This window comes from Phytophthora infestans, genomic scaffold (assembly GCF_000142945.1).
Source record: "Phytophthora infestans T30-4 supercont1.8 genomic scaffold, whole genome shotgun sequence".
Classification (NCBI taxonomy): Eukaryota; Oomycota; class Peronosporomycetes; order Peronosporales; family Peronosporaceae; genus Phytophthora; species Phytophthora infestans.
Genome location: NW_003303751.1, coordinates 520,240 through 533,684, shown reverse-complemented (window position 1 = coordinate 533,684; position 13,445 = coordinate 520,240). Strand labels below are relative to the sequence as shown.

Sequence of the window (13,445 nt, the reverse complement as noted above, 5' to 3'; positions counted from 1 at the left end):
ATACGCTGCTTTTACCTAGTAATCATTGAGCTAACACGGTTATGAATGAGCTGGTCCCTATTTGGTGAGGTGTTTCTTGTTCACGTTGACTAGCGACACATGCATAGGTGTTCCTAGGCGATCCTGAAGCTGTGATCTTCACCCGCTTACACTTTCTAGCCCTGTTTCATGTAGGTATTTTTAATCTGGTTACAATGTGCCCTGCAGAGTCATCGCAAAAGCGCTGTGAGCTGCGACCAGGGAACCCGAAAATATAATTTATATCAATTTCAAAGGACATCGAGAAATACATAACGCGCGGCAACCTAAGAACTCAGCAAATAAATAATTGGAGCGGGGACATTGCAAACGTAAATTATTAGTGAAATAAACTACCAAGCCTGGGTGAAGCCGCCTAAATGCAAGCATCCACGGTGGTGAAAGAAGATAGTAGGTTTTGTTGGGGTGTTCCTGAAGTTGCAGAATGAGCTAGAATATGCGATTCGGAGAAGTCGAGGGGCTCCAAACCAACCACAAACTGTTGGTAGTTGTTGTCCGGGAAAATAAATGTTGGGTCGTCGTACACCAACTTCGTAAATACATATTTTGCTGAAGCATTTTTCGTAAATAAATTATTGAGAGAAACAATAAACAGTAATTGGCAATAAATATATTTATCGGGTTCCCTGGCTGCGACAACAAGTTTGTTGTGCTTTCTGCCGCAAACCTCATCCATGCTTAGGGTAGATATGCGTTAGCTCATGTATAATAATTACGTATTCAATGATGGCGGTGGAGTTTTAATAGAGAAGAAGGTGTGTAGTAAACTGATTCAGCTATTGTCAAGTACTAATTGCGCAGGGGTTCTCCAATACAATATTATACGGAATTGACGGTGGGTCAGCGCAATAATAAAAAAGGGAAATTCCACAATTATCAATAACAAACTGAAGTAAGTATTGCAGTATTGCCTACAGCTCTGCGTCTTTTCCAGCTGAAGCAAACCTCGTCACATCCAATAAATCCCTGTTTGCATGCAAAAATATAATCAGCTCAAAATTGGCAGGCAACATGCATGTCCGCTAAGGTGTAAGCACCAGCTTGCACTGCGAGAATAATCGCTCGCATGCATTTGGTTTCGGGGATAGCTGCTTCAACAACTCGCTGTAGATAATATCACCACTGTCTCCTCCATGCTTAGCGCGCTTGCTTGGGCCAGCACGAAGAATATGCGTCGCGTAATCTTCCTTGCATGCCTTCCTCTTGCTACCACTGCTTAAGACCTCGAATCGCTTGACCGCTGCAGCTTCTGCAGCTGAAAAAACCCCATCGTTCATCATTGTAAGTTGCTTGTTTGTGGACTCTGAGGTAATGATTGGCTATCAGATTCATAACTAAGAGCTAGTGTGGACAATACAGACATCAAGATACGGTGCTGAGACGTCCAATTGTTTCGTAAGGCATCTAAAGTTTCTATGAGCCTACTTTTGTAAATGATACAGGAAATATTGGAGCAATATCATACTCAAAGTTTTTAAGAAAGTTGTAGTAATCCGTTTTTTATTTAAAAAAACTGATTATCGCGATACTGAAAATTTGTATTCAGACCCCTGTAATTGCGGCAGTTTGCGCGACGAACCGGCCATCGTGATATTGTGTTGGGAGCGCAGTGGGTGCAAGCGTGTACAGACTTGTGTGTGAAGCGACAAGCTTCGTTCAAAGTAAAAAAAAAACTCTTCAGCGATTATAATAGAAGATAATGTCCGTCTTTGATACTTCGACGATGCCATGTTAATTAAGCAAGTCAGAATGCCCTACTTCCAATCGCCATAGCCATTGTCGGCAGCTGTTTATCCCTCTAGCTTGCTACTGCGAACACTATGTCGACGCACTAAGGATCGCGAGTCTGTGATTGGTAGTGTGGGCTGCGCTGGTACATGTAAGACATTTGCAGCTTTCAGTCGCACTTTAAGATACAACGCACTTGTATGGATGAATATCATCAATTCTCCGACCCAACTTAATTTTAGTATTGGTTTTAATCACCAATCATCCATTTTTATTTATTAGACAACCAATCGCTCGGTCTTGACAAAATGATTTGGCCAATCCAAATGGTAAGGGCTAGGTTGGGCCTCATCGGAGTTGGCTCCGACATATCGGGTCGGAGGTGACACGCAAAATATGGATATGCTAATACAATGTTCAAGATGTTGACATATCACATGCATAAAGTGATTTCTCCGACTTCTCCGACCGGTGTAATCATTTCAGTACACTAGACTCAATTTTCGCAGTCTACAATTTGCTTACTGTTATACAAAATCTTGAGCACTACAGACGTCGACAACTGGCAGGCGGCAGCTCTAGCGAACTCGCTTCGTCATTACAATACATGCAACAGCCTGTGGGAGGAGACGTATTAAGAGTAATTACTGCTGAAGTATTATAAACTAGTAGTAGTATACTAAATGAACAGAGCAGTAGATAGCATTCATCAATCCCACGCGTTATTTATTTATTTACTTAAGCACTTCAACTCAATAGCAACACGGCGCCAACATTCTCCTGTCCCTCAGCATGCGTACCTTTCTACTACTGCTCATGGCTACGTCCACGTTGGCACCGGTTCCGAACGTGTATCTCCGTCTTACGCGGAACTTCCAGCTGGAGCAGCGCCACGCTGATCCACAACTCAGCCTTCCTGACCTCGGGAGTCGCATCCTCCACCTCCATGATCTCCATCTTGGCCTCTTCCGCTTAAACCATCTACTCTTTAATCGCGTCGGTCTCCGTCGCAGCCACGATCACGATCTGTGCGGGCAGCTCGGCAATACTTGCGAGGTGCAGACGCGCAGTAAAAGCAGCGACATCACCTGCATCGAACCCGTTTCGTTCACTTCGACCATCGTGTGCAGCCCCACGGCCAGGTCCAGGTCGCGACACCGCCACGAGATATCCGGCTGACGCAACACATCCAACCGCTCCACCGCGTTCCAGACGCCACCACGAATACACCCGAACAACCCCACCACGAATACACCCGAACAACCCCACCGTGCTGCAGATCCGTAATCCGGACCATCAGCGCCATATCCCACTCGCCACGCTACTGCCAGCACACCTGCACGTTGGCCCTCACGCATGTCGAACATCGGCCCGCTCAATGGCGCGTCCGTGAGTTTCCGCGTCCACGGACCAGAACGCCGACCACACGGCAGCGCTGTCAAACAACGCGCCGTCCACGTCCAGCTCGACCATCGCCAGCAGTGCCTTCCTCACCTTCCCGGCTCTCCACATCATCCACCCGCTGCCGCCGCCCCGCTGTTACCGTTGCTGCTGTGTCCGCCACCCGCACGCCGCCCTTTCGCGGACGTCGCCACCCTTGCTCACCACCTCATTCACTCTGCTCCCTCACGCCTCTTCCACTCTAGCTCGCCGCCGTCGCCACCATTGTCGCCACTCCACTCGCTCGCCGTCCGAACGATCTCTCCCTCTTTCTCCCTCTTTTTTTAACTTAGGAAAAGTGCAATTTTAAAAAATAAATGCATAAATTTTAACAAGTACATGTAGTATTTTTGTTTAAACCACGTTTTATGTAACGGTCGGAGGTTGTCGGAGGTCGGAGATTTTATGCTATGGATAGTCTGAACAGCTTGATTCCGTAAACGGATTTTGTGGTCACGGAGCTTAAAATGAAGCAAAGACAACAGGATATGCGGCCAACGTGTACAAAGCATCTTTCAAAGAAAAGAAAGTTTGTACTAAAGCCAAACTGGCTTCGACAAACAATCTTAAAATAAGATTAGATTTTTCGTAGCAGGCTGTGTACGCCGTCAAGAACGCAACTTTCCAGCTCTACCAGCTGATGCATGGAACACTCACACAAGCATAGCCAACATTTCGGCTGGGAACCGAACGGAGACCACACTTTACGTGGCTGTGGTTGGAGACGGTGGTGTCCACGTGTTTTATTTGCCGCTCACTTGGCAGTGTCATTCCGCCTAAGAGCTAAAACATACCACGACGACGCCGTCCAGAGCAAGCAGCACCGACACCCGTGCAGCATTCAACGAAGAGCCCAAGCACCGACCGCTTTGAGAGCCAAGATCAACAACTTGCACAAGTAGTGAGAAATGTACATGCACGTTCATTTGAGGTTATGAAAAAATGGCCTCCTGCGCCTTAAGTTCGTACTCATCTACCGCTTCTGGTGGTTGATGTAGCGCAGCGCAATGAGTCCGACGACGCTGTAGAGAATGATGCAGCCGATCAGGATGAAGAAGAAGTGCGTGATACTCTCGTGCTCGTAGCCAAAGTACTGTTCCGTGTACTCCTTGACGGTGATGTGGCCCACCGTCACGGGGGAGTCGGCCATGGGCTGGCATCCGATCTTGGAGCCCCCGTTCTCATACGACTGCGTCGTCTCGTTCCACGTTGGAAGGTCGTCACAGTCCGCAAACACCAGCGCCTCCAGAATCGAGAGAGGGAATCGCAAGGGGGAAATTCGGTACAGCCACGTGTAACCGGACGGGATCGAGTAGGACGGAGGACTGTAGCCCATCCCCATCATCGTGACGGGATTGAAGAGAAGTCCGAAGATGGACGCGGTTTCCTCGGACGGCAACAAGAAAGCGAACATCATTCCTTGGTACACTTGCATGAGAGCCAGCAGCGAGATCGTCAGCCAGAACACGACGCCAGTCCAGAAGCCCGTGAAGCCCACCATGGGGTAGAACACAACCGTGAAGAGCAAGCCACTGCAGAAGCAGTAGGGGATCTCAGCCACGGTCGAGCCCACAAAGTACCACAGCGCATTGTACGTCTGCGACGCGCGTTCCCGGTAGTACGACGCTCGCTCGGAGCAGGCAAGCGGCAGAATACTCTGGAACGTCATCATCGCTTGGAAGAGAGCACCCATGTAGACCATTCCGACACCCGAGTTTAGACCCGTGTACGACGCGTAGTCAGCGTCGATAAACACGAGACCGATGACCAGTGCGAGGAACACAGCGAGGCTCATGCGCGTGAGGCTGTAGCTCGGAGTTCGCCAGTACATCTGGATGAATCGGGTCACGACGAACTTCATCTGCGTCGCCGAGTTGGCTGCACATTTGTCGGCGAAGATCATCTCTGGTAGGTCCGGGGAGGGCGCGGTGATGCCTTCCTTGGCGAGGTTGTTGTGCAGAGCCTCACTCAGCGCGCTGCCGTTGAAGTAGTTCACGAAGTCCGTCTGGTTACCCGCCGCGTTGTTCACACCGGCGCCAATACATTCCAGCATCCACGTCGCGGGATTGTGTAGCCAAGAGGGAGGGAAGACACCCCCAGGATACCTTCGAAGTACTCGATCAAGTTACAGCAATCGCGGCCCAAGTCTCCGTAGAACACCGTCTCGCCTCCACGCTTCAGCAGCAGCAGACTATCGAACAAGAAGAACACTTCGGCTGACGGCTGGTGGATCGTGCAAATGATGGTACGTCCCGAGTCCGAACACCGTCCATAATGAGCTTCGCCGAGCGAGCGTCCAGTCCACTGGAAGGTTCGTCCAGGAAGATGACACTCGGCTGAGCAGCGAGCTCCACGCCGATAGTCAAGCGCTTCATCTGTTCGACTGAGCTGCCGCGGATGATCTGGTCCGCGATGTCCTCCAAGCCCAAGAGCTCAATACACTCGTTGACCGAGTCGTACTTCTTGTCGTCCGAGATCGAGGCATCCTGACGGAGGAACGAGCTGAACGTCAACGCCTCGCGGATCGTAGCAGCCTCCGAGTGCACGTCCATCTGCTCACAGTAGCCCGTGCACCGACGGATGGCGAGGTCGTTCGCTTCGTAGCCGTTCAACAGGATTCTGCCGGTGATCTTCCCGCCAGTCTTACGTCCTGCGATCACGTCCATCAGCGTCGTCTTGCCTGCACCCGACGAGCCCATGAGAGCTGTGATGGACCCGGGCACAGCAAACCCGTTGATCCCCTTTAGCAGCTCGAGAGATTCCTTGGGGTTGTGGGGATCCGGCACGAAGTAGTGAAGGTCTTGGAAAGCCATGGTCACTGGCACGAAGATCTTCTCCTGAGCGGTCGACTGAACGTCCACAACGCAGTCCTCCGTCGCCGCTGATATGTTGTTCTTGGGCGTCTCCATCCTCGTGTAGGTTTCGTCCTCGATGGGCTTCTCGGACACGTCGACATTCTCGGGGGTCTCGTAGCGGAGGAATTCAAGTGCAAGACCCGACAAGATCATGAACACCACGTAGATAGCAGTTATGTAGATAATACCGTAAGTGACCCAGGATTTCTCCGTGTCCAGACCAAACAAGTCCAAGTAGTACTTGCCCATTGTCATCCCATACTTCGCACAGTAGTCCACGCCATCGTAGACGCATACATCCATGCCACTCGACCGGTATTGGTTGATGGACAACGCCTTGATACTCCAGCTCATGGGACTAATCCAGTGGGCCCAGATCAAATAGTCCGGGATCTGGTCCGTCGTCACAATGAAGCCAGCGAAAATCACGAACACGAGGATGGAGCACATGTTCAAAGGCGTGACGATGTTCGCGTTGGGACCCACTGAGCTCAGGAAGAAGAACCACATTCCCATTGCCAGGTTTGTGAAGAAGAGAACGATCTCAAAGATGAGGAACAGAGACGCATCGGCTTCAAAGCCGCACAGAAAGTAGACGAGCACTCCGAAGATGACCGTCTCGCATAGAACTAGTGGAATTTGACTCGCTGAGTTGGCAAGAACGTACGACGCCGTGCGGAAGAAGCTGGCTCCTCGCTGTTTGTAAAAGATCTCACGGTCAGCCATATACGTTGCGATCTGGGATGAATGGCCCATGGACACAAACATAACAGAGGATAACACAGCACCCAGCACCACAGAGACCTGCGTGGGATCAAAGTCGTAGAAGATGGTGCAGTACAACAAGCCCATGACTGTGATCATGAGCACTCGTCCAAGAATGAAGGGCTTGTTCCGGTACAAAACCATAGCCTGGCGTCTCAGCAACGTCAAGGTGCTTTCGACGAACGATTGGCTGAACATCGGCATCGCTTTCATGCTCTCATTAGCACATCGCAGCAGCTCCTGATCATATGGAGCTTCCAAAAAACGAAGCATCTCCTGGTGAATAGCCGTCAAGCGAAAGGCTTCCGCAAACTCACCAGCCGCACGAGGTTGCTTCTTAGGTTGATGAACTTGGTAGCGATACTGCTCCTACGTACCCAGATCCAGGAGATAGTTGGCAATATCGCGTCCTGGAGGACATTTGAAGCCCAGTCCTTCGAAGTACCCCTCGACTTGGCTGCAGGGACCATGGTACATAAGCTCACCCTCGTTCAAAATCATCACATCGTCGAACAATGAGAACACCTCGGGGGAAGGCTGAAGCAGTGCTATCACAATGTTCTTGTGCAGCTTGTGCGCGATACTACGTTGCGTGCTGATGATATCGTACGTAGCCGCACTGTCGAGACCCGTACTGATCTCGTCCATGAGCGACACATACTTCATGCCAAATTTCATCTCACCCGTCGTAACGCGCTTGCGCTCTCCGCCAGAGATACCTCGAGTCATGGCGTCACCAACGATCGTGTCTTGGCAGTTTTTCAGTCCAAGTTGCTGAAGGATGACGTCCGGGTAGTGTGGAAACATGGCCTTAGCCGCCTCAATCGCTTCCTGGTTTTCCTGGACAGAGCCTTGCGAGAGCAAGTCTGCGTTGTGTTTCAACAACGTACTTCCACAGAATTGGTGGGCGAACTCCAGTGTCTCCTTCACTGTCAACATGGGGAAGTGCTTGTCACGCTGGTTCACGTACGAAACGAATTGAGGCAAAGGTTGGATGATCTGTTCTCGTTGAACGTTGTTGAAAGTCACGCCGCCTTCCACCGTGATGTTTTTCTCAATTGGAAATCTGCCACTCAGTATTTTCATGAGAGACGACTTGCCGGAACCAGGCTGACCCAGCAGCAGCGTGATCTCGCCCGGAGCGAAGACACCGCTAATGTTCTTGAGGATTTCTTTGCGTACGACGCGTTTCTTGGGCCCGACAAAGGCCTTCTTTATCGTATTGGGGATCGTTGGCAGTTCGTACTTGGCTCCAGAATTGTCCACCACGACAATGTCCGCGGACACTGACAAATTGTGGAAACGAACGTCCATTTACGGCATCTGATGACCAAGGGCCTTCTCGATTTTCTCAGCAACATGTTCGTGCAAGACTTGAGGGCCTTCAGCCATCAGTGCATCTGCTGAGTCGTACCCAAGTTTCTTGCATTCCGCCATCTTGATCGAGTCTTGGTCGGAAGCAAGGAACTTCGAGAATGAGCTATTCGAGATGATTTTTAACATAAAAACGAGGCAACAACAGCGTACATTATGTGCCAGGCTGGAGGGAGACACATAGACGACGAGAACAATCAGGCAGTGAGAAAAGAACTAAGTACGAGCGTATAACGTGTCCATGATCAGATAGTAATCCTTGTGCTATTCTTGTACGCGATTGGCGAGCCAGCGATGATTACTTTGGACAATGATTTACAACTGGTTGCACTTGCCATCAACATTTGGCTGATGATGCCAAGCTAGCAAAAAGGGGATACCGGTAGATGGCGTGCACTCATTTGCCTATCTTTCGTCATTCACCAGAATATCAACAATAATCATACTAGTAATAAGGATTCCGTTGGATTATGGTACGCCGATGTAATGAGGTTGTCTATTTTTTTTAAAAGGTTTTACATGTATTTTTACCAAGGATAATGCACTTATGCCGTTGCAACCAAACAACGCGTGGCTCTCGATTCGAGACACACTCATGTTCACGTTACACCCCTTTCATCGGACTGAATTCTCAGCAGAAAACGACCAATCCGGCATAAGACTCATTGCTGATCGACTATTAGATGCAGCTCTTCATACGCCACACGCACGATGCATGTTGGCATCATCGACATCGTGAGAGTATTATTTGGGTCATCGATACGAGCTACAGCAATACTAAAGTCGACTCACAGAAGCAATCTGATTCCAGTTTCTTAACTGGGTTTACTAACACTACGCGAAAACCAATTTATGGTACATTTTATTCTGTTTCATTTCCGCGTAGTATTTTTATTTTATAATCAGATATTTTGCTTTGTTTTTAAGAGAATCTTTTTTAAAAGAGCTGAAAAGCAATTATTTGGTTTTCAAAATTATTTCCTTTGCGTGAAAAAGATCTATCCATGGCCGGCCATGGTCGCCGCAAGAAGCGTCGCGTGACTGCGCCGACGCCACAAGACGAAGAAGCAGCTCGCCTCAGGTTCCTCGAAGCTCTAGAAGCGCAGCGAGCCAATGCTCGGAGCCAAGAGACCAATAAATCCGCTGAAACTCGGGGTGTACCAACCCCAGCACCTTCACTACCTGGTTTTTATTACGACGAGGACAAACGGCGCTATTTTCGAGCATCTCCAGCATCTGAGCGCCAACGCCGCGATGAAATGGAGCTGCAGCGACTGCAAAATCAGCAACACGCACAGCAGAATCCCACAGTTACAGTGAAAACACGTCGTGGGCTTGGAGTTCGTGGCCACTCTTGGGTGGACTACATGGCCAGGCGACAAGCGGACTATGCGTGGAGTGCCCAGCGTCGTGACAGTCGGGAATTGATACCCAAAATGCTTTCAGGGTTCCTGGTATTTTGGGTGTATATTTATTTTTTATTTGAAAATTAGCCGAAAAGTAATTGTTGTGACGTGGATTACCAGTCTTCGCAGGTGGTGGAGTCCCAATGCATGAACCAAAACGGTCGACTCACAGCGTTGGCACTCCATCCTCGAGCCAGCGATCTTGGAGCAGTTGGAGGTACGTTTGGGAGAGTTGGGGTCGTTTAAAATAGTAAATAACTTGCCCGGTTTTGCTGTTCTACTGTAAAGCGAGCAATGGGTCGTTGAAGATCTTGGGTGTGCAGAGGATGACATCAACACCAGCTCAGCGTGCTCTTACCATCTGCAATTTCCATGTTCCAGCAGTTATTACGTCATTGCAATGGCGTCCAGTCCAGGAAATCGGTATTCTCGTGTGCCATCTCGGACCTGATCGTAGAAGCACGACACAGTCGCCGTCTGGTAGCGTGTGCTTTATACGCATGGGGGCCCAGCAACCTCGAGGAGTCGCATTGGTGTCAATAGCACACAAAAAGGTAAAGTTCGAAGTGGGATCTTGTGTTTACTATTATTTTATAACATTATTTTTTATGATAACTAGGAAATCGATTTTGCTGATCCATGGACAGCGAAATGGTTGGGGTTATGAGTGCTAGCCTGCTTAAAGTCCTATGTTGAACTTGCTCTAACCATTTGTGTGCTACTTGTGGTCACTAGGAATCCCACCGACCCTAGCAAGTTCAGCGTCGGATATGGCGGGTACGAGCACTAACGAAAATATTTAAAATCTAGAGTATACTCACTGAGTTTGTGGATTTTCAGGTCGTCGAAGGCTGCCTACGTGGATATAGCAGCCGAAGCCCGTATTCTTCAACGTGCGCCGACTGGGGCTATAACTAGCGATGTGCACGCTCAGAGTTTCTATTCTACGGTTCGTGTTATGCTGCTTTAATCTGCTTGTGCTGTTTATAATTACTAGTTTGCTAATTTTTGAACTATGCAGGGCAATGTTGTGTTGAATGGGACGAAGAGCGGAGGTCTATGGGGTTGGGATCTTCGTGCACCTAGCCGAGCGCTCGAATGGGAAGGAGAAGCTACGCCAGACCGACCTGCAGGCGCCGTCCTCGACATTCACATGCTGAGCGACTGTCGTAGAGCTGTAGTGCAGCGATCAAATGGAGAGCTTCGGGTTGTGGATCTACGGACGTCGAAGCCGGTGGTGGAGCTCATGCCAGGTGCAGCGAAACGATATCTGCCAAATCTTCGCTGTGCTATTGACAAATACGAGTCCGTTGTGGTGGCTGGAGGTGATGCACGTCGGCCATTGGCAGTCAACAGCTTTAATCTCCAAGACGGGCGTTGTGTATCGTCACTTGAGGTGAAGGATCCCCCACTACTGCAGAAGCGCTCGACTATGTTGCAACAGGTGCAACTGAAGTCTGGCCACTACGGAACTCGCTACGAGAATACACCTGAGATTTGGGCCTTATCTCGCAACGAGCTCTACATTTGCAGTGGACGAGTCGATAAATGATCATGCGATGAATATTGAGCCTAGCGTTAAGGTTTTTTTAAAGAACATAAATTTTTCTCCTTGCGGAAATGCATCTTTACTGGTATTAACAATGTACAGCACAATAAAAACACGTCAAGCTTGTAGCTGAAGGTACCTTATTTTTCAACGCCTTCATAAACTACTCCGTACTGTACACAATTGCATGCCCCCCCCCCACCACCACCCTACGCTTGCGGAGCAACTAGTGACTTTTTTTACTGGTAAAATCCCCGTTAAGGATAAGCATCAAACTAAAGTAGTTGTAATTCTTGTGGACTTCATTACTTACTACTAGTATGTAGCAGATAAGACAGACCGTCGGCTGGGAGACCTAGCGCCTCGGATCATTGAAGGTGAAGACAGGAGGAGGAGCCATCTTCTTGTTGTAGTATGACGTGTATCGGGTAACAACAGCAATGTCTAGAGCGCCAGCAGACGCTGCGTCCACCTTGAGGAACTTCGTGTAAATGCTTTCTGGCTCGATATCGTTTCTGAACCAGCGCTTAAACAGCGCCTTTTGATACACAGTGCCAAGATAGGTGGCAGTGTCCACATTGTACATTTCGAGCTTCTCCATCATCGCAACGATCGTTCGTGCCAGTCCGCCTTCTCCACCGAAGCTGTTGCTGACCACCGTGAACACATCAGTGTTCTCTCGGGGGTTCACAGTCTTGAGAGCCGTGATGTATTCGCTCAAGACCTCCAACTTTGGGCTAAGTTGTTCTAAAAACTCATTGGAGTTAATCTTTAGCAACTTCAAAACATCGTCGGCTGATTTTTTGCTCGTGAGCCACTGGTTGAACTGCTGAATCTGCATACTCGAAGCCAGGTCTTTCGTGGCATCATTAGACCTAAATTTAAAGAGTGTCTTCGCCACCACATCGTCCCCGTAATGGGCGGAAATCGTCCCAATCAATGATGCCTTGCTACTTGGGTTCCTTGAGTTGTACTTCAAGATGAACGCGGCTAATGTGGGTAGGGTTTGGCCGAATAGGGTATCTTCCAAACTGCTGTCCACACTAAGTCTCTTCAGCACGCTTTCAGGCTGCATTTTGCTTGCCATCCACTTGTTGAGTAGCGCATTTTGCAACGCTGCCGCCAGTTCGCTTGTACTGGCATCGTCTTTTGCGATCAGCAGTATCTTGGCCAGTTTATCTTCTCCACCAAAACCCTTCGTTAAAGTCTGGAGTACCGTTTCCTTGCCTGAATAAGTGCGGATAACAAGTTTCAAGTAGTCATCCAGTACCTCCATCTTCGGACTCGCAAGAGCTTGGTACCCATCCTCGCGAAGTCTTAGCAGCGTGAAAACATCATCAACAGATTTCTCGCTGGCCAACCAATTCGATAGCTGGTCTTTTCGTAATTGACGAATCGTATTGAATGCACCCTTTGTCTGAGCATCCTTTTGTGCAGTCACGAGTGCTTTTGCCACTTCGTCATCTCCGTAGTGTCGTGTGAATACTCCAATCACTGACATTTGGCTGTTTTGGTTCCTCGTGTTCACTTCTCTCACGTAGCGCTCCAAACTCTTCAATCTAGGGCTGAACAGAGCTGATTTTATGCCATCCTTTAGCTGAAACACACTTAGAATTTCGTCGGCCGATTGCTCCCCTGCAAGTAAGGACTTCCAGTCCACATCCCCATGGACCTTTGATGCCCCCGCCATCACCACACTCTTCAGCTTTTCAATAACAGCATTCATCATTCTGTCTTCACTTCTTTTGTCATTTGCAACAGAGACTCTTAGTAGCCTACTGGACGAGATACCAACTTGATTACCAGGCAACATTCGGAATTTCGCTGGTGAATTAGCAGTCGTTGTTTTCGACAAGCCACACACCGCGGCATTTTCGACGGAAGACAGGAGGGCTGCCATTATAGCTAACAGCGTCGCCGAATAAAGTTGCATGTTTCGGCGAGCTAGTAGCCCGGAAATCGCAAAATACATGCTATTATGTAGCTCTTAATTGTCGGATTTTGCCTACTCATTAATGACAATAGAAATAGCCAATCAGGACATGTCATGTGCTTGCTGACAGCATAGTAAGTGCAAGATTACACCTGATCAATTTTCGATTGTATGTTTTTTGTTTAGCGATAGACAGCATTCACATCAAGAGTGCATCACAGATGGAATACGGTAATTTGTTACATGTATAAGACATGATGTATTTGCCATACCGGTATTTGGTATAGAGACTGCAAATCTTTAGATCAACTGGATAGAGCCAGGTATCGAAATCGCGCGAGTTAAGCCGAATTGAC

General features: G+C 48.8%; 4 protein-coding genes across 4 annotated transcripts; 1 reads left to right on the top strand and 3 right to left on the bottom strand.

Moving 5' to 3' along the window:
* Positions 1 to 2,574: 2,574 nt before the first annotated feature.
* On the bottom strand, positions 2,575 to 3,134 carry PITG_06249 (uncharacterized protein; the record flags this gene model as incomplete). The annotated part of the gene is made up of 2 exons (XM_002998362.1): positions 2,575 to 2,738; positions 2,867 to 3,134. 2 exons carry the CDS (start codon positions 3,132 to 3,134, stop codon positions 2,575 to 2,577), a joined length of 432 nt encoding a protein of 143 aa, XP_002998408.1.
* Positions 3,135 to 4,180: 1,046 nt separating this feature from the next.
* PITG_06248 (ATP-binding Cassette (ABC) Superfamily) lies at positions 4,181 to 8,141 on the bottom strand (the record flags this gene model as incomplete). Its single annotated transcript, XM_002998361.1, has 4 exons — positions 4,181 to 5,183; positions 5,237 to 5,430; positions 5,472 to 7,129; positions 7,205 to 8,141. 4 exons carry the CDS (start codon positions 8,139 to 8,141, stop codon positions 4,181 to 4,183), a joined length of 3,792 nt encoding a protein of 1,263 aa, XP_002998407.1.
* Positions 8,142 to 10,622: 2,481 nt separating this feature from the next.
* Positions 10,623 to 11,159, top strand: PITG_06247 (uncharacterized protein; the record flags this gene model as incomplete). Its single annotated transcript, XM_002998360.1, has 3 exons — positions 10,623 to 10,683; positions 10,729 to 11,003; positions 11,052 to 11,159. 3 exons carry the CDS (start codon positions 10,623 to 10,625, stop codon positions 11,157 to 11,159), a joined length of 444 nt encoding a protein of 147 aa, XP_002998406.1.
* A 352-nt stretch (positions 11,160 to 11,511) lies between these two features.
* Positions 11,512 to 13,089, bottom strand: PITG_06246 (secreted RxLR effector peptide protein, putative; the record flags this gene model as incomplete). The annotated part of the gene is made up of 1 exon (XM_002998359.1): positions 11,512 to 13,089. The coding sequence occupies one exon, from the start codon at positions 13,087 to 13,089 to the stop codon at positions 11,512 to 11,514; it is 1,578 nt and encodes a 525-aa protein (XP_002998405.1).
* Between the last annotated feature and the right edge of the window lie 356 nt (positions 13,090 to 13,445).